Source organism: Salminus brasiliensis, chromosome 3 (genome assembly GCF_030463535.1).
Source record: "Salminus brasiliensis chromosome 3, fSalBra1.hap2, whole genome shotgun sequence".
Taxonomy (NCBI): domain Eukaryota; kingdom Metazoa; phylum Chordata; class Actinopteri; order Characiformes; family Bryconidae; genus Salminus; species Salminus brasiliensis.
In genome coordinates, this window is record NC_132880.1 from 41,454,087 (window position 1) to 41,474,676 (window position 20,590).

The window sequence follows — 20,590 nt, forward strand, 5'->3', positions numbered from 1 at the left end:
GAACAATCTGTGTGCTTAGAAGTAAGATACCACAGAGCCCAGGACTACCCTCAGAATAGTCCAAGCATAACCTCACATTCTCAAATTATGTAAATGATTAAACATAAAGTAACATAAACGTAAGTTATTGATTACCTATTCTGCCTGATACAAACTACAGTCTTCAGGGTTCCTCTGGTTAAGAGAAGTAGCTAAATAGAAAGTGAGGACATACAGAAACACATCCTACAACAGAGCGTTAAAACTGTCACAGCAGAGCCATAATAACCCTCTTGGAATATATTGCGTTATATATTGTGTTGCTTCATTAATAATTTATCAGAATTTATTTCCAAAAGACATGCCTTGTGCAGCATATAATGCTTCAGAAAATAGGTGCTATTTATTTTAATAAGTAAAAGTAACTGATAGCTCACTTACACTTAAACTGGCTTCATACATGCATGATTTGGAGGACAGGATGAGGACAGGTTTTGTTCGATTGCACGCCTGAAAGGTCGCTGGGTTTGATAGTTTGACTAGTGTGCACTATATAAGAGTGTATGGTGAATTTTACATCATCTGTACATTTGCTCAGTTTCTCAAATTCTCGTCGAGCGACTTTTATTTTGAAAACGCCGGTGAGCTGGACCGGAAGTGGTCGCTCAGTTTGAGGAGAAGGGAGCCTCTATTCAATAGATGATGGAGGACGGTGTTTGTTTTGACAATTCAGTACGACTAAAATGAGTATTTTACAGATTTGGACCTTTTCTATTAATTTAGGAATAAGTCCACAGGCTAATATTGTTTAAAAGTATTATTTATCCGCGTCAAATTGAGCTGTGGATCAAACACGAGTCGAAACGAGTGTGACCTGAGTGCAGGAACAGACCGGGCTGCTGTTAGAGGCAGGAGAAGGAAGATGCCGCTGGGTGTGAAGCCGTGTTGTGCTGTCTGCAAGACCAACTCGTCGTCCATGTGGAAGAAGGGAAATCAGGGAGAAATTCTCTGTAACAACTGCACATCTAAAAGCAGCATTATCGGAGGACCAGGACTGTCGGTCTCATCCACCACTCAGCAGAATAATGGCGGAGGGAAACAGGTCTGGATAGACTTAGACGGGCTGTGTAATGAGGGTGTTGTTGGGAGTGAGCTTTACACACACAGGAAGGTGTGGGTAGTTATGAGTACCAACACACTGTAATAGATACACAGGCCTAGTTTAGAGTGTCAACATCAAAATTAAGAAAAAAGAAGTAGTGCATCCGGGTTTTAAACTCAACCAGTGAGACACACCCTCAGTTAATGTTACATACCATTATACTACTGTATAATAACAGTTATGGATAATGCTTTGTCAGACTTTCACATAAACTAGTTGGTCTTTTGTGAAGTGTGTTAAATTTTAGAAAATGGAGATTGTGTAATGTTCAGACTTATATTATAAATATTATATATATATAAAATATATTATATATAAATATTAAACATCTTTATCTCTGCATCAGAAATCTAATCAGAGAGTTCATTCATTGTTACACCACTAATGTGTTGTTGCTCTTTCCCTCTAGTCGAAGCAGGAGATCCACAGGCGGTCTGCACGACTAAGAAGCACTAAGTACAAGGCACCTGCATCCGAGAAGAAAGTCTCGACTAAAGGAAAAGGAAGACGGCACATCTTTAAACTAAAAAATGTAAGCGCTGTCCGTAGAGAAGCACCTGTATTCTTGTTGAGGAGAGCAGAGTTAGTAACCGTGCTTTTTGTTTTTGTTTGTTTGTTTGTTTGTTTGTTTGTTTACCCCTTCAGCCTATCAAAGCTCCAGAGTCTGTTTCCACAATCATTACATCAGAGTCCATCTTCTACAAGGTTAGATTTTCGAATTGACTTTCTAATGGGATTTCAGAAGAGACATTGTTGTTCCAGCTGACCAATTCTCTCTCCTCCACCAGGGTGTTTATTATCAAATCGGAGACGTCATAAAGGTAACAGATGAAGAGGATGGTAAGCCTTATTTTGCACAGATTCGTGGTTTTGTTCAGGACCAGTACTGCGAGAAGAGCGCTGCACTAACCTGGCTAATCCCTACTCAGTCCAGTCCAAGAGATCAGTTTGATCCAGGCACTTACATAGTTGGTAAGTTCATGTTGTATACTTGTTCTAGCAAATGGCACCATCGTTAAATATGACTAACCAAGTGTTTTAACTTCCCAGGTCCAGAAGAGGACTTGCCGAGGAAGATGGAATACCTTGAATTTGTATGCCATGCTCCATCAGAATACTTCAAGTCAAGGAGTTGTCCTTTTCCAACAATACCCATTCGCCCAGAGAAAGGCTACATATGGACCCATATTGGACCTACACCTGCTGTTACAATCAAGGAAACAGTTAGCTGCAATTAACTGTACAATTTAGCTTTGTAAACAGAGACCAACGTTCAGACACTGAATAAAAGAAAACATTCATCAAGAATCTTCATCCAGACGAAAGGGATTTTTATAACACGTTATGGTGTTTCTCTTGATTTAGTGGTAGCCTAGTATTGAAGGCTTCTGCAGCAACCCTTAGAGTATTGCCAGTCTGGACGGTTAACGACATTCACCGTCATTGTGGAGTACCTCAGCTCACCTTGGCAAAGCAAATGTCCAGTTGCTTGGTACCACAATAAAAGGCAGTGGAGAGTGGAACCCTGTTGTTCATGTTGAGGACAGTTGTGTTATAGAAGATCTCATTCTTGATTGAAGTGTGGTACAGTTTGGAAAGATTTAAAGAGACTTTTGGTGCAGGATGTTTTGTTGGGAACTATCTTTTGTAAATAGTGTAATGGGAGCAAATTTAGGTTATGTTTGTTTAACAAAAATGTTGAAAAATAAAAACAAAACAAAAGAACAATGTATCTGGCATGATGAGCAGTGAATGGTCAGCAATTAGTAAGGGTATCATGTTTACCCTAAAATTGTACTCTTTAAAAGGTACCCCCAAAAGGTCACCACTCAAAACACAGTTTTCTCACCATTCAGCACTGTACAAAATAGACAAATAATAAAAATGGATGATTTGTTATTGCTGTTATAGAAGATCTGATTATTCTTCGTCTATCTCATCAGTCTTTTTGTTTATGGCTTAACCATTGCAGATAATGCCTGTATTGTCCTGTACGGTTTTCTGCACCAGCTGAGGTGTAGGTACAGCATGTAGCCTGGTTCTGGTGTGTTTTTAAAAAAAAGGTACACATGTAAGTTAATTACAGTGCTTCCAGTGGTGATACAGAGCAATAACATCTTCACCTTCCATCTTCTCCAGGGTAGACTGCTAATCTTCAGAGCAGCAGGTGGTTGCTAAAGAGATCGTCCTGCAGTGTGGCATCCATGATCACCTATATTTCCTGACTTTTATCTAATGTTCTTTGATGGACCTCCACAATTCTTTATGCATGTACAGAGTTTGTGATACATCTGATATCTTCTGATAGATTAACATGAATTGAGTGAATACCTCACGTTCCAGTGAAGAATTAAAAACAAGTAGATGACTGTTTCTCAGCTGTGCTGCTGGATTGTGCGTTTGGTTTATACTAGTCTTTTTAAGGTGTCCATATTCATGTTCTTCAGGCAGTTGCCCTTCCGGGATTTCTGAACTTGCTTCATAGCTTTTCGAGTTAACCCAACTTCATGACACTGGAGTGCAAAAGTGATCTCAAGCTGAGGGGAAGTGGTTCTGTATAGACCCCTGGTTATTCATATACAGCTTTGATACTTCTGATACATGTCTTTTTTATTTTAAACTTTAATGTAATTAAATTTAATGTATTTTTAAGGGCTCAGCATGGCACCAAAAGGGGCTCCACTATTGTTAAGAGTGAACAATTTCTGCTGAGTGAAAGAATTTGTGTTTTTCTTTCATGCAAGGTCATGTTGTAATTAGCCACAAGTGAAATGAGGGGGAAATGTTCTGGTGAGTGTAAACAGACACGGGGAAATCCAGAACTCCTGGTTTATTTAAGTTAGATCTTAATCACAACGTTGTCTTTTCCATGCAGGTTTTGGCTCTATTTGTTATTGATCATTTTTTCTGTTCTTTTCTCCAAAATCAAAAACAACGTCGCTATCGGTGTTATCAACACACTGTTTAATATTTCAGTATCCTTTGAGTAGATTGTGTAAAAGTGTTTGTGAGATGTTGGTGAATTTGCCCGGGGAGACGCTCTACCGAACAGCCCAGTGTGTTTCTGTTTCTCTAGCGGGGGGGAATGGAAGGGCTCTGGAAGCGTTGTCCCCACCCGTATTCCGGGAAGCCCCGCCCCCAGCGCTGGTACTGGCTGGTAGATTCTTCCTTTCCTGCGCTGTGATTAGCTAACGCTCGTGTCCTGGGCCTTCTGATTGGCTAGTGCCGCGCTCCCTGCGTTCTGATTGGATTGCGGTGCTGCTAATTGAGTACCGCCTTTCGACACGAGGGTTGGTTGCTGGTTAATTGTCATTCTGAGTTCCGATTGGCTTGTAGAGCCCCTTTCTACTACTGAGGGGCGGCTCGTGAATGCATATATGTGTACTACCAGCCAATCCTGGTGTAGGAGGCGGGGCGTGTTGGAATACGGGTGGGGAAAAAAACGAAGCGCTCTCACAACCTTCGCCTCGCGTTTCTTCCTCAAAGATAAAGCCAAGCCGAACATTCCCACAGAGGATTTCACCAAACTTCAGTCTCCGATATTACCGGACCATATGGATACACCTAAACGGAATGTGGCCTGTTCAGCCTTCCCCTGCCAATCAAGGCAAAGAGGAACTCTCAGTTTTCCATAAGAGGATAATTAAATAGGCTAATTGGACTTTCTGAACACGGGGCAACATGGGAACATTACAGTCGAAACATGGTAAGATGGGTTTTCTGCCTGTGTGCAGCTAATGCTCTCCTCAGAGCAGAGGTTCACATAGACATTACGTGAATATTGATGTGCTCTTGTATCTCCGCCTAACACTCTGCCTTTTGCACTTGTTTATAGCGTGTAAACGAAGGGAGAGTCCAGAGGGTAAGTATCACGGTGTGGCAGTCAACTTCACTGGCTGAGTTTATGATGGTAAATCTGGCTGAGGTGACCATGTCTGTTTTTATTAAGGTGGCACGTTTGCAACAAGCCCTCTTACCTTCCACAGGGAGTCAGACCCAGTCAGAGACAAGCAGGTAGGGACTGTCCCACTTCCCTCCAGTATTAACAGTATTTTACATGTTGTGTAGTTTTCTGTAGTATGAAGATGTGAAATTGGACTATTTTTCTTATGAAATCACTGTATTACTGCTCCTGTGTTCAGGGTTGGGACAGAATCTGTAGGTCAGTGTTTAGAGAAACGTCTCCCAACGTTTTGGTACAGTATCATAGCCTAATTCTACACCCACTCACTTCTGGCAGATTGAACATTAATACTACCAAAAAAAAAAAACCTAGTATTTACTTCACCTGATGTCTAGTTGTCTGTATTATGTTGCTATAAATGGAATAATAAAAATGTTCATTTAAAATATTTCCGTATTAAATCACTGCATTATTGCTTCCTTATGCAGTGTTTGGGCACAGCCTGTAGTTCAGTGTTTATAGCTAGCTACCTCTTCCAGTGTTTTTAACCTATGGTACAATTTGTGCTCGAGTATAATAGAGCACGTCTACACACACACACACACACACACTCACACACACTCACTCATATGCATATGCACAGTCACTACCCACACTCTTGGACACACAGATACACACAGAAAGGCATACTTTTGCAAATTGTAGCCTGTGCTACAGTGCAATTTAGACGTCATGGAGAAGTTATATAGCATACCGTCGCTGTCCAATGAAAAACTTGTATCTCCGAAACAGCAGCTTTACAGGAGATACAAAAAGGAGATAGGAAAATCTTCTTAACTCTTAATGGAAGTGTAAAAAATAAATAAATAAATAAATCCAAGTCAGTTTGGAGCATTTTTTTGGTTCATGCATCCAGAATTATTCACACAGTGCACAGCAGCGATATATATGCCTAAATTGCAATCAAATGTTCATTGTTCTTAGAGAACCTTGAGTTTTTATTGGGTCCCGAATTTCTCCTCATGTGTACTAAGATATAACCTGCAGTCTATAACTTCAGTAAACTCTATATATCCAGTAAATCACAAAGTCTAGTACTGTCTTCCTGTCCTTCACTGACTGTTCGCTGGTGTGGGAATGTGATATGTCTAAAGCAAGGTCCAAAGTAGAAACCAGCCTTTTTTGTGTGTGTCCGTGTTTACCGCTCTTATCGCTGAACTCTGGGTGGATTTCAGTATCCTGTTAAAAGTTGACAATCTCTCACCTTTCAGGATGGCGTGTAAGACCTCAAGGCCACTCTCTGGTGCAGTCTTATTTTGGTTATACCTGGGATGATTCTTAAAGGCTGGGATTTTGGTGGTTGCACTGTTTTCTACTGATATTTCTGACCCCAGTAAGTGGTTAGATGGGTAGAGTAGCCTAAACCCATAATCAAGGAAATATTTTTGTTACTATAGTGACATAATAAAAGTACCTCAGCAAAAAGCAACCTTAGGTAACTGGGTAACAAATAGAACTACTGTGGAAGGTCTTAGTATATCCAGCATCTTTCAGCATGCATAAAAGTTTATTAGACTGTGGTTCTGATTTTGAATAAACCTCTGATCCACAGTGAAATTTTTATCTCAGACGTAGAGGTAGAGGTGTAACCTGTAGCAATGCAGTGCAAATGCTATCACCCACATAACTGAATGAAGTTGAAAAGTAATTTGTAAGTAAATAGTAACTCATATGTTGTAAGTGTACTGACGCTGTCCCTAGTAGCTCCATTTTTGCATTTTCTGGCATTATGTGAATCCGGCAGTTGTTCTTTACATTGTGTATAATAGAAATGCCCCAAAATGACTTTATATTTACTTCCACTTTCCTTAAAAAATGTACTTAAGTAAAATTAACAGGGTTTATCTTCTTATTTACTTAATTAGCATTTCATTGAAGCCCATGAAACTGAGAAGATGCCACCAGTTTCTACCCATGTCTGGTGACTGGGTGGTCTTGCAACATCTGTTTTCAGATCAAGCATATACACTATCATCATATACATCATATACACAATATGGACAAAAGTATTGGGACACCTGCTCATTCATTGTTTCTTCCAAAATCAAGGGTATTATCCTGCTTTTGTCCAGGGAAGGTATTCTACTAGATTTTGGAGCATTGATATGAGGATTTGATTGTATTCCGCTACTAAAGCATTCCATACAAAATATTACCAACCTTATTCCCTATTTCTAACTCATCTGCTCCACAGCAGACAAGCTGTGTGTGTGCATTTGCACGTCTGTGTCAGCAATGGGTGCAGCTTAAAGTAGCAGAATGCATGCATTAGAAGGGGTGTCCACAAACGTTTGGACATATAGTGTATTTGAGCCTTTTTGTGAAAGAATTGTCTTTTTATTTCACTTTTGCTGTTTTTTAGAGCAGGAACGCTGTGTGAAGCTCAGAACATTTCCACTAATGAATCAGAGACTTTTCAGTGCCGTTTCAGCTTCCCAGCCTAAATTCATTACGCTCAGGACTTAACCATATGCAGACCAGCTAAGCTTTTTAATGGTATTTGGGAAGGGGCTCTCTTTCTCTCTCTCTCTCCCTCTCTCTCTCTCTCTCTCTCTCTCTCTCTCTCTCTCTCTCTCTCTCTCTCTCACTCAATAGAGCCTGGAACCTTCATCACAATGTGAAATGCACATGGCTGGCAGCCAGAAGCGCAGGGTCTTTGAGCGCAGCCCCACCGCACATCTGGTACTAGTTTTGAAAACAGAGAGGGGCTGTCCTGGGAAAATGGGGGGAAGTGGTTGGGAGAGGAAGAAGGAGGTGTAGTTAGTGGGAGGAGTGGCAGGACGAAGGGGTTGTGGGAGACTACTTTGGAAATGGAGATGGGTGAACTAGGGGAGATGGGATGAGAGACCTGGGGTTAGTGAGGATTCCTCATTGTCTCGGCTCATCTCATCAAGCATCTCTTTAGTTCTTTTGTTCTTGTTGGCCACCAGAGTCATTTGGAGCGCTGTCTTTTGCTTTTTAAAATTTTTTAAAACCTGTTTGTAAATCAAATGTGCAAGTGTGACTCCTATTCTTTCCGCATAATAACTTCAACATAGAACATAGACAGCCTAGAACTGTCCAAAGAACTGTTTCCTTTTAAGAGTGCAGTATCTAACTTACCATAACAAGACCTGCTTTTGTACACAGTGCAGATTAGATGAGATTGATTACATACAGATAGATTATATATATAGAGGATGGCCTGAGAAACCAGGACTAAAGAAAAAGAGTAGTGTATTGAGGAGTGCTGTTATCATATTTAGTTTATTTTCCCCTGTACTCCTGGGCTCCTTCTACAGTTGGGGAGTGTAATTCACTTTTACACCACTGTCATAAATACAAATCGCAATTGAGCTCCCCTTCATGAACAGCTGTACACATGCATTTGTTGACAAGCTGAGAGATATAGATCCGGCATCTAAAGTGAAAAAAGCATGTGGACTGAGGTGGTAGAGGAATATTACAGAATTTTACACAAATATGAAAACAGCGCAGCGGTCTGAAGTGACAGTGACAGAGATGCCATTCTCCCTATTGCAGTCAGTGGAGCGTTAACATAATTTTGAAATTGCTATTTTAACATAAAATTGTCTTATTTTTGTTGCATTAACACAAGAGTATGTCTTTACTTTGCTTAAAAAGCTTCTGATTTTATGTGACCTAACATTTCTACATTTTTATTTCTTTAAGTGATTGTTCAAGCCCTTGACTTTTTTTTAAAACTGCATTTATTAAGTAATGTGATATGTGTGGTATAACATTCATAGGTGTAAGCTTAAAAGTCAATGCAAAGCAACTTCTAGGCTAGTTTAAACAACAGCAAGACGTTAAGACTGAACCCAATCCAACAGAGCAATAAATGACCTCTGACCAACCTCTGAAGTTTTCCACTCTTTCCTCTACTTATTTCATTCTCAAAGTTGTCTTATTAGGAGTCAATTCAGTTTGTCACATTAAATTAAGGCTGAGCTGAGTTTATTACAGTGATTTTCAAGTCAAATATTATTGCTTTCAGCAAAGTGACGGCTGAGACGCTGGCATGAATGATCCAAGCCTTTAAATGTCTAATTTCTTCCCCAGTTTTCCTCTGCATGCAGCATATGTTCTCAGAAATGGTGATCTTCGTGTCTTTTGGGGACGGGATGAGCAAGGATGGTTGGTGTGAGCTCTGGCTCTAATTATAACACTGCCCTTTTGTGTCAGCATCCTGCAGCTTGGGATCATAAAGCCTGGGACACTTAAAAGGGCCCGGCCACCGGGCTCAAAGCGGCCAGTGTTTGCTTGGAGAGGCTGGAAGAATCCCCTCTTTCACCCTTTTTCCGCTCCCAGCCTCACTTCAAAGGGCACGGGGGGAGGGGAGCGTGTGCCGCGGTCACTCATCTATGACTCTGTCTGCTTGGGAGAGAGCCTGGAGGTGACCGTAGCATGTTTACTCAAACGGTTCAAAAATAAGCAACAGGGTTGTAGCGCCGTCGGCCTAGTACAGCACATGCTCGCCGTAGAAGCACATGGGTAGAGCCACTAGGCCCACATCTACTGAAGGTCAGATGTCAGTGAAGAACGACAACAGTGGAAGTTGTTAGGAATTTGGTCAAGTTGTTTGTGTAGTGAATCTATTATTACTAATGTCCAGCTATTACACTCTTACTGCACAGTGTGTGGCCAGTGAGCTCTTAAAAACCCCACAACAACCCAACTAATATATCTTAAAAAGGTGTTCACCACCAGCTGTAGATGTTTTACCAGATAAACAGTTTTTGGAGAACGTTATGGAATGTGGAGTGGTGGTTTCTTGGCTGAATTTAAAGAGGGAAAGTTCAGATTTATTGGTTTATGGAAATTTTTAATGTAACCACATCAAAGATAAAAGATTAGCGTCAAAGTCCATATTTTCAACACGCCTGCAGTGCTCTAAAGCCACCCATCAACACTTCTATAAAGTAATCTGACTCAGACTGAAGTGCCGACACTCACTTACTGCAATAACAAAGGCTCCATTCAGCAGCAAACCTGTTTGCTTTGACAGACTTGGAGAATGCTGGCGTAAAACACAACGCCATGCTTATGCTTAATATGCTCTGAACTATAAAGAGTCTTGAATGCTTGAGAGTCACTTTAACGTTGTTTGCATTTGGATGCCATTTAAACGTGTAATTCTGATTAAATGAATTTGGCTGAGGGAATGAGAGAAAAGGATTAATACCGTGGACCTTAAGGCAATTTTTTTTTTTATCTCTTTTGCTTGCCTGAACATGGTGAGCAGCGCGAGATGGAGTTTGTGGAGCTTTAGTGCATAAGACCATAAAAGATAAAAATCAGTTGATTCCAATCTCAACATAAGTGCAACTGCCGCAGCCTAGGCCATGACCGTACCCTAACCTGCCAACCTGCCTCGGCTCGATGATGATGCAATGAATGACATGGCAGGGTTTTTTTTTTTTTCTCTCGTCATGTAATAAGGCTCCGGTCCAGGTGTCTGGTGACAGGAAGTGAGGAGGAACAAAGCAGGCCACTGTTCCCAGGACTGTGAGTGTGTTCAGAAGGCAGTGTGGGTGGGTGGTGGAGGGGAAGCAGGACTGGGTGGGGGGCAGCCTACACCGCGACACCCGGCTAAGGGCAGGAAAAGGCCCCCCCTCTCACTGGTAACGCGAGCCCACATGAAAGGCCCTGGAGCAGGCAGAGCGTGGCAGAGGCTTGGCTGTGATGATGGGAGAAATCACCGGCAGAAAGGCCAGTCACTCATCACGCTCATCCGCTCAACGGCTTTGTTCTCCCTCACTCTGTCAGCCCTCAGAAGTTCCTCACACTGATGCAGCCATTGTTTGTTTACTTATTGTTTGTTTGTTTATGTGTTACATTTTATTGGTGACTGATTTGTGTCTCCACTTGCTGCAAAAAAAGTTTAACTGGCGAACAGACAGTAGTAAGTAAAAGTAAATAGTAAGTAAAAGGAGATGCTCATATCCTTATTGATGATAATAATAATAATAATAATAATAATAATAATGAAAAAGAACAGCAATATTATTGTTATTATGGATAAAATAGATCAGCAACATTAGTAGTACTAAATTAATATAATAATCATATTTTAAATTGTATTATTATTATTATTATTATTAATTATTGCTTACCTGGACATGGCAAGTGGAGTAAGGAGGTTTATGGGTGTTTAGTTGGTCTTTTAGTGGGATCAGTCAGTACCATCTCACCATACTAACCAATATCATGATAAACTGGATTTTCTTTTACAAATAGGAGTGTGTTAATGAACGGAAACATCTGTCTATCTGCCTGTCTGCCTGTCCACCTGTCTGTTTGCCTGTCTGCCTGTCCACCTGTCTGTTTGCCTGTCTGCCTGCCTATCTATCTAGCTATCTACCTATCTACCTATCTAGCCAATAGCAGATTACCTCTGCCCATATGGCTCAGTTAGAAGTGATTAAAGAGAGCGAGAGACAGAAAGATATAGAGAGTGCTAGAGAGAGAAACTACAGACCCAAACCTGCATCTCTACAGAAGAACAAGAAATGCTTTGGTATATGTATGTTGTAAACACACGCTCACCTGCGTCTCCCCTAACCTGCCTCAGCAGGCAAGACTCAGAGAGGCAAATCCTCTGCCTGTTTGTTTGGTGTCGTATGATTTAAAGTAAAGGCAACGCTGATGCAGATCAGATGTCTGACAGATGTTCTCACAGGTAGATGGTACTTGCCCTTTTTAGGAGAAGTTAGTTCCAGTGTGGTTGTGTGTGCGGAACATATGCCATGCACATTTGAGCTTAAATGGGAGCACTGTGGGTGTTGAGATTTACTGTGCTGTACGAGCCTTAATGAGAGGGGTTTTATGGTGCAGGGTGATGTAAAGACTGGCAGGACTGGTGCTGTGTTTACATCATGTTCTCTCTCTGTGGGAGTTCTGCTCTTATTATCCTCTTAAAGAGCAAATTGGACTTACCCGTACTTTCACTTTCTAAGTTGTGTATTCATTTTAGTTCTAAAATGTAAGTTACCTTGCTGTTCCTGAGGTAATAATACATAAACACATGAAGGCAGTGGGGCTGTGCTTACTTTCAGCCATGGTTGGTGTACGTCTGATATGTCCCCTGGCGGTAAGCCGACCTAGATCCATTTAAGGATTTTGGTTTTCAGGTACTGGGCTGGCATCTTATTATCACTACAGGTCCAACAAAAGTTTGTTTGCCTGGAACAGACTAGCTTTTAATGTGTATTTGTTGTATAATACAGTATTCTTTTATCATTAATATAATTTTCATGTCTTGATGACCAGCATTCATTATGAAAACACATTGTACAGCTGTTGGTAATCCCTGTGGTGCCCAAGCAGTACTATTTTCTAGGCAAGCCACTGATTAATAGCCTTAGTGTATCTCATACCATATCAAGTGAGATAGCTTGGAGAAGGATACTTGAGTATGGAAGAGACAAATGCTAAACGGTGACTGGCGAGTGTTGAAGTGCTTACCCTTTTTGTCAGAGAATAAGAGCCAAACTGTAAGCTCAAATGCCCTTACCGTGCTATAAGCTAACTTTACCTTGTAGTCATGTGTGTAATCCAACATTTTCTTTATTGTAATAATGATTTAAAAACAGTTACTACATTTATACGGTTGCAATGAGTCGTTCAGTTTCCGAGCTGTAATGTCAGCTATCTGGCTTTCTTAAGCATCTGCCAGTTTGTGGGAAAATAAAACAGCCCACACCTCAATGCAGCTGTAGAGCTGAAGAAGTTGCTCCAATCTTCAAGATGTCACCAGATGTCACCATTTGTAAAAATGAGGGCTTTAGAGGCCACTGGTTTGAATAAGAACATCAGTGTGAAGTTCAGGATCTAGTGTGCCTGTACTGTCAACTAGGGAGTGTTGTTGATTAAAACTGTTAATATTGTCAATCAGAAAATTGGTCTTTGTCTGAGTGAAGCCAAATACGCAATTAAGTAATATTGATTGTCATTGGAATGATACCTGTCAAGGGCTGGGATATATTAGGCAGCAAGTGAACAGCTAGTGCTGTAAGGCATGTTAACAGCAGGAAACATGGGCACACCTAAGAATCTGAGACGCTTTGCCAAATAGTCCTGGCTAGACGACTGGGCTTCAGGGAGGTGTTGTGGAGTGTGTAGGCATGCAGTGCTTAGTAGCTACCAAAAGTGCTGCAAGGAAGGACAACCAGTACACTGGCGACAGGGTTATGGGCCCCAAAGGCACATCAGTGTGATCCGTAGAAGCACCCCCTCACAGCTTTACAGAATATTTGCCAAATACCACAGGCCACCTTCAGAGGTCTTCTGTGGATTCTCGACGGGACAGATCTGTTTTGGCAATGCAAGGGCAAGTGGTTTTAATGTTGTGGCTGTTATGGTATATCGGCAGCCAATAGAAGGTGCTGTTTTAGAGATGCTCATTCTAATCAAAACTAGAGAACAGCTTAGAGGCCTTATTTTTCCAGCCAGCTGGAAAAGATGCACTGGATTGTTTGAGGGGAATTTGACTAATACTCCATACAGGCTTTAACAACATCAGTTGTCTTGTTTTCAGAGGAAATCTCTTAAATTAGAACTTGTGTGGGAACATGCACCGATTGGTTTGAACAACTACAGAAAGAATCAGTTGATTACAAACACATGTAGGTGTGCATGAGAGAAGTAGCAAATGTGTATTTGCCCTGTGTTAATCTGATTTGCTGAGAGCAATTCTGTGAGGTAGGGAACTGCAGTGCAGAGCCATCATAACATTAGCATTATTATTATAGTGGACATTTGTACAGCGTATTGAACAAGTATTTTTCCGTAGTGATTTGGACAACAGTGGAATGATCATGCATGCTGAAGTGTTAAAAATATAAAATATATGACCTACTGATGGTCTACTGATGGTTTTAATTAAAATGCTAATGTAAAAATAGGTTTACAGTGACATGTACAAATCTGGGCACCTTGTCAAAATGTGTTACTGTGAATAACTGTGAGTCAAAAATTACCTGAGTTCTAAAGGCATAAAGTTAAAGATTATACATTTCTTTTAAGAATAATTTTTAATTTGATATTTTGATATTTTAATTTGATATTTTGATATTGAAACAAAAAAGGAAAAATGCAGCATGGTCAGTACTTAGTAACACCCCCTTTGGCACAGCTTATAAATGCTTATCGCAGAGTTTTTGAGTTCTTGTTTGTAAGGATTTTCACCCATTCTTCCTTACAAAAGGCTTCTAAGTTCTGTGAGATATTGGGGTCGTCTTGCTGCACTTACACTTTGAAGTATATCCACAGATTTTTAGGTTGGGGGACTGTGAGGGCCAAGGTACAACCTTCAGTTTGTGCCTCTTGAGGTAGTCTAATGTGGATTTGAGGTGTGCCTAGGATTATCCCATTATCCTGCTGTAGAAGCCATCCTTTCATCTTCAGCTTTTTAAATACTGTATGTTTAACACTTAAAAGCAGATCTATTTGTAAAACTATCATCATAATCCCTGAATTCAGAACTGCTTTCATGTCTGCCATTGTTAAAGTTAGTAAGGTATAAAATACAGCCGTCTGTATGTAATTTATTATACATTTAGGAAATTCCACTTCAGTCAGGAAGCCGACAGAAACTGATATGTCTTCCCTAAACATTACTTTTGGAATTTGTCATGACTGCTTTCATGCCTTTTATTGCACACATGAACACATCAATCAGCCCAGTAACACTTGATGTGGCCCTTGTGTTCAGTAATGGACAGGTCAGATGCCGTCTCATGTACCTAGACCACACACTCTGTGTTGTGTAACTCTTGCCTTAGGGGTCATCTATCAGCTCTGAGATGACCGAAGGGAATTTGAATAGCCTTCTGCGCCGGTTAACGCCACATGGAGCGAATTATGACAGAGATTAGCAAAGATGGCGAGCTGTTTTGCGCTGTAGGCCGCTCCACTTCCTCCCACTAAAATCAACAGTGCAAACCGTCTGGAAACAATTGTGCTTGAGACCACAGGAGTGCAAAGAATGAAGTAAACTTTTCCCCCCCTTCTTTGTGGCAGATACATTAGGGGGCTGATTGTAAGCTAAGAGAGACAGAATGCTGCAGGCTTTTGTCCAAACAAAGCCTGGCAGACACCCAGTTTTATACCATTGTTTTTTGGTTTGTTTGATCATCTTAAGTTAGACAAGATGCAGTGGGTGAGAAGAAGTATGGAAATGTTGGTATGTATATTTTCTGTGGCATGTGTGTGCTCTGAAAGGCTGCATTTCAGACACAATTCAGGTTTGCACAGCTTCTTTTGGAATAGACATGAAGTTGGAGAGCACTTAAAAGTGTTGGCTGGAGCTCTGAGCCTCTGACCTATACGCTGACACACTATAGCTGTGCAGATGTGCAGCCCGGGCTACTAAACTCTCATCCAAACACGTCTGCCAGACAGGCTGACTGGGCCAAAGACAGTTGTTTTCTCTGGATATGTCAAAGCTTTAAAGCTTTACTCATCTCTTTCTCTCTCTCTCTCCCTCCACTCCTCCCTTTCTATTCTTTCCCTTCTACAGAATATGTGCGGTGCCGATTTAAAGGGTGATCAGTTCTTGGATCCTGACTGCCCTCTGGAGGGTAAGCTGAGAAGTGCTGGCTGAGGCCCAAAATAGCTTCTGCTGGGGTTTTCCTGTTTTTTGGAGGGGGCACCTGGGTTTTGGGCTTCTGAGTGTTTTAATACACAGAAACTGGTTTGCTTTGCAGTAATCCTGCCACCAGAGAGAGCAGCTGAACACCAAAGTCACAAGCTCACACCAGAGAATGGAGATGTCCTCCGGAAGACTGCAAAAAGTGATGTAAGAAAGATGTATCATCCAGTTCCTGTACCATGACCCACTTAGTTAACTACAACAGCCAAAGTAAGGAAACCTCACGTTCCTGTTTTGTTGATAACAGGATGTGGAATGTAACATGCCTTCAATGGACGAAAATCGCCAAGAGTGGGTTTTTACATTATACGACTTCGACAACAGTGGCAGAGTGACCAAAGAGGTAACAGCTTTAACAACAATATTTCTGGACTAATAAAAAAAATAGAAGAAGTGTGCAATGTCTAAGTCTGTTTGTGTGTGTGTGTGTGTGTGTGTGTGTGTGTGTGTGTTTGTTTATGGCACAGGATATGTCAAGTCTGATGCATACAATCTATGAGGTGGTGGAGGCCTCAGTCAAACAGTCTGCACTGAGCAACAGCAAAACACTGCGGGTCAAACTGACTGTCACACCCTCATCTAGTGGCAACCGGAGAGGTGAGTTTTACACACACCCCCTTGTTACTTTCTTTGTTTCTTTCTGTGTATTCAAATGGGCTGTGAGTAGCATATTGAACTATTAGAAGAATAGTTAAAAAAAGAAAAATTGGTAAATTATAAAAAAGTACATCAGATAGGAGTTTGCTGGTCACCCCAGAATCCTATATGGTACCTTAGGCTCTGAGGTGGCTGACCTCTGCTTTGGGTCTGTGTACTCACTGCCCCTATGTCACTAGGGTGTGAGTGTGTGTGTTCATTGCCACGGATTAAATGCAGAGGGTAAATTCCATGGTATTGCTGTTTAGTGGTTATAAAGGATGATCCTAATCTCATCTCTGTAAATGATCTTCCACACTTATGGTATTCTAGGTTGAATGGCCTTCTTGGAGGTTAAATGCTATCTCAAGGATTGATTAGGACTTTTCTTATTCAAAATATAATGTAATGTTACGGCTGCCATTCCTCCAGTGAAACATGGATCTTCCTACTAGAAATAGCTGGGTATCATGATTATCCTAATTAACTCTTGGAGGTTAAATGCTACAACACTTATTCCATGGGTTAATTTAATATTTAGAATGCTGGGAAACACTTGTATTATAACACAATATTGTATTGCATTATTTATTTGTATTAATTCTCATGTATTTATTTATTTTAAATGTAATATATTTAAAAAAAAGTCTGAATCTCTCTGTTTCCAAATGGTACTGAATACATAAAGAACGTTATTAAGTATTGACCTGGCTAACCTCTAAACCCCTGTCAGATCGAGATGCTGGGCTTTTTCTGAACAAGCGGGAGCAGATGGAAGAGACCCACTCACCACACATCAGGTCAGTACATCATTTCACGAACATGCGTGAGGCATGTTCTGCATGAATGAGTGGCAGGAATGAAGAACAGAGAGTAACAGAAGAAAGCTATGTAGTAGAACTGGTTATAGTTAACATCAGGGAGCATCAGAAATGGGATATATAAAAAATTAATAATTAATTAATAATAATTTAAATATATTTACATTATATACTAACTGTATTTTGCTCTGTAACACATTAATGAAATGCTAAAAGGGCTTTTTTTTTCAGTAAAAGTGGTAGAGTATGTGGTATTAAACAGGTTTAGGTATTTTTGTACATGGTTTAAGTGAATTAAGTGTGATACACTGCACTACAGCCATGTGATATAAACCCTTTAAATCTCTGAAGTAAACCAAACCCAAAGTGGCTTAAAGTTAGCATATTTTTCAAATGAACAAATGTTATAATCCATTGCCTACTTATTTGATGCTGCCGAAAGTTGCTGATCGGGTGGTGTAGTATGTTAGTGTGTAAATATGATTACTCTATTTTTTTTATCCTGACAGGGGACAGGGGAGTTCAGATCCTGTAGTCAGTTCAGAGAAGAAACTTTACCGTGTGGATGAAAACACTGAGCGCAGAAACCACTATTTAGACCTGGCTGGGATCGAGAACTACACTTCCAGATTTGAAGCAGGTACCAGAATTCCCTACACCATCATCTAGCCTACAGCAGGTTGAGTAGAAACAGAAATATTAATAGTGCTTGGTATGCACATCACAGAGGAAACTAAACGTTTAAAAATATTTTAAATCTCAGAGAGATAGGCAAACAAATTTGTTTGACTAAGGTTTGACTAAACATCTGCAGCTGTAGTGCACATTCCATGCCATGAAATACTGCATTTGTAAAATAAAAACACCTTGATTTAGTTATAAACATTGTCAATATCTTTCTGTTTACCATATATAGCACCTTCTATTCGCAATTAGGTTATAGGAAGTGTTTTAGCCTGTACTGCTTTTTTAAAAATTAGCTTATGCAAATTATTATTGCATCCATTAATCGTTTCTTAAAAACATAAACAAAAAAAGCATAAAAAAAATCCATGCATCCATAACTTTACCCTTTAGTGTGTATATGCATGTACTTAAACTACTGGAACTTAGAAAAGATATGTAGGAGCCTTTTTTGGACACCTCCTGTCTTATTGCAGATAACGCTATTCAGTCTCCGGTAGAGGAGCAGAATCAGGATAGTCTGAACCACGGGGTCCGATCTGCTCACCATCGCCGTCCACAGCCTGACAGCAGCAGCCCAGGAAAGTCCAGCGGCCGCGGAATCTCCTTTCTCAAGTCTCTCCGAAGCCGCAGTAAGTCCATGGGGGCCAGTGGAGGCACTGGTAAACCCAGCAGGCTTCATGGGCATCATCCAGTCAGCTGGTGCAGCCCCCCTCAGCAACAGCAGCAGCAGCCGCCGCAACAGCAGCCCCAGCCTCAACAGTACAGCCACAGTAAGCGAGTCCGTGCCAGGCAGAGAGAAGTTCTGTCACCTTCCGTAGCTCACCCTAACCTGGACTGGGATTTACAGCCAGGATCGGGTGCTACTCCTGCAGGGTTTGTGCCTGTAGCTCAGAGGCATGAGCACCATCACCTCCATGAACATCATCATCATCACCATCACCACCACTACTACTCCTCCTGACTGCATTCTCTCCTAGAGGGGGAAATCAATAGAAATCGGAGTGTTTTGAGGCTGATCTGTACAAACATTTGGGACACTTTTTTTTCCAAAATCCCACCCAGGATCAGCTTCTCCTCAATGTTAAAAAGGGACAGTATTCTCCCCATGTGAAGGAATTATAAGGTTTGTGAACTTCATAAATCTATGCAAGCGTTGGTGCTCAAAGTGTGTAAATGCATTATGAATATCCTGCTAATAGAAAACTCTATTTCACTTTCCTCTCTGTGTTCAGAAAGTCGAGTAGTTTCTGATGAATCCCGTAACGAGAATGTAACGTCTTAGATTGGTGATCCTGCTCTTGGAGATCTATCATTCTGCAGAATTTACCTTCAAGCCCAATTGACCCCATCTAACCCCTAAACGAATGTCTTCAGAATGCCTGTTTAGCTGAATGAGTGTGTTCGGCTAGGTTTGGAGGTGAATCTTGCATGAAAGTAGGTCTTCAGAAGTAGGGTTGATGACCATGAAAAGTTGTCATTGTGAGACCGCTATGTTCAAGTCAAAGATGCCCAACAGACTGATAATATTTTCCTCAGGATTTCTATATAAATAACCACTCATTTTATACAATATATGTTATGTCTCTTGTATGTTGAAAATTTGCTGCATTTGAGCATTAAAAGTATATTACAGTATTTATAACACTGACTGGGTTGTGTAATGTTTATGTAAATGACTTATTTTTCTAAGAAACCTTTCTGTGAACTTTTTCTGATAATTTTCCCCAGATTTTGGGTTACATTTATAGTATTCAATATGGGTCATCTCAAATATACCTAAATAACAGAATATTTAATAATAACATTTCATATTTTTGTAAATATTAATATTTACTGTTATTTACTGAATAATAACACAAAGGTCAAGCTGTTGAATATGTCCAAACTGCAGATTGTTACAGGAAATTGGTATTTTGAGCTGGTCATTGGTGCTCTAATGCCTAATATCTCACAATACAAAGCTAGCTCAGTCGGTAGACTATCACACTTTTAATCTGGGGGTCCAGGGTTCATGTGCCTGTTCGGGTGTCCAAGCAACTTGTTTAGGGGATGTGGTAGTGCTCAGTAGTTAGAGCACTGGGTTGTCTATGACAGGGGATGTGGGTTTCAATAGCTGGGCTTAGCAAGCTGCCTTGAGCAAGGCCCCTAACAATCTCTGCTCCCTGGGTGCTTCAGCAATGGCTGCCCACCACTCTTGGCATGTGTGCTCACTGTGTGTTTGCTCACTAGTGTGCATGTGTGTGCTCACTGCATGGATGGGTTCAAGGTGTCTAGTTCCTGTAGAGAAGTAATGCCAAGTATTGCCAAGGGCTCTGTGGGGCAGATAAACATGAACCTGTTGGGACTGCGCCTAATTCCAGGTGTGGTCTAGAGGGATTCAAAGCCCCCAGCTGAGCTGTGGAGTACTGGACTGAACTGTGCTCTCTGGAATGATGGTCCATCCAATACTTTTAGGATGAGTTGGGGATGAGGTGTGGTGATGATCATCCAACTTCCTGACCTCACTAATGCTCTTGTCGCTGAATGTAGATAATTACAGCAGTGCTCCTCCAAAATCCAGTAGAAAGCATTCCCTGGACAGTGCAGACAGTTACTCAGCTCAACTCTTTTTAATACCCTTGATTTCGGAAGAAACAATGAATGACCGGGTGTCCCAATACTTTTGTCCAATACTTTTGACTCCCTTC

The 20,590-nt window shown here is 40.9% G+C and overlaps 2 protein-coding genes across 2 annotated transcripts; both read left to right on the plus strand.

Annotated features, from left to right (window-relative positions):
• Positions 1 to 651: 651 nt before the first annotated feature.
• On the plus strand, positions 652 to 3,040 carry gatad1 (GATA zinc finger domain containing 1). Its single transcript, XM_072674875.1, has 5 exons — positions 652 to 1,081; positions 1,551 to 1,673; positions 1,787 to 1,846; positions 1,930 to 2,113; positions 2,192 to 3,040. The coding sequence occupies exons 1-5, from the start codon at positions 902 to 904 to the stop codon at positions 2,377 to 2,379; spliced, it is 735 nt and encodes a 244-aa protein (XP_072530976.1). The 5' UTR covers positions 652 to 901; the 3' UTR covers positions 2,380 to 3,040.
• A 1,603-nt stretch (positions 3,041 to 4,643) lies between these two features.
• LOC140551446 (protein naked cuticle homolog 2) lies at positions 4,644 to 19,462 on the plus strand. The gene is made up of 10 exons (XM_072674876.1): positions 4,644 to 4,847; positions 4,977 to 5,003; positions 5,091 to 5,155; positions 15,628 to 15,688; positions 15,815 to 15,906; positions 16,007 to 16,102; positions 16,227 to 16,356; positions 17,129 to 17,195; positions 17,726 to 17,856; positions 18,377 to 19,462. Exons 1-10 carry the CDS (start codon positions 4,823 to 4,825, stop codon positions 18,862 to 18,864), a joined length of 1,182 nt encoding a protein of 393 aa, XP_072530977.1. The 5' UTR covers positions 4,644 to 4,822; the 3' UTR covers positions 18,865 to 19,462.
• Positions 19,463 to 20,590: the final 1,128 nt, after the last annotated feature.

What these genes read in the sequence shown, in the direction of transcription:
- gatad1 (XM_072674875.1), top strand. Translation starts at nt 902, where the DNA reads ATGCCGCTGGGTGTGAAGCCGTGTTGTGCTGTCTGCAAGACCAACTCG. An exon ending in ATAATGGCGGAGGGAAACAG is followed by an intron (nt 1,082 to 1,550) that starts GTCTGGATAGAC and finishes CTTTCCCTCTAG; the next exon opens with TCGAAGCAGGAGATCCACAG. An exon ending in CAGAGTCCATCTTCTACAAG is followed by an intron (nt 1,847 to 1,929) that starts GTTAGATTTTCG and finishes CTCCTCCACCAG; the next exon opens with GGTGTTTATTATCAAATCGG.
- LOC140551446 (XM_072674876.1), top strand. Translation starts at nt 4,823, where the DNA reads ATGGGAACATTACAGTCGAAACATG. An exon ending in TCCTGACTGCCCTCTGGAGG is followed by an intron (nt 15,689 to 15,814) that starts GTAAGCTGAGAA and finishes TTTGCTTTGCAG; the next exon opens with TAATCCTGCCACCAGAGAGA. An exon ending in ACCCACTCACCACACATCAG is followed by an intron (nt 17,196 to 17,725) that starts GTCAGTACATCA and finishes TTATCCTGACAG; the next exon opens with GGGACAGGGGAGTTCAGATC.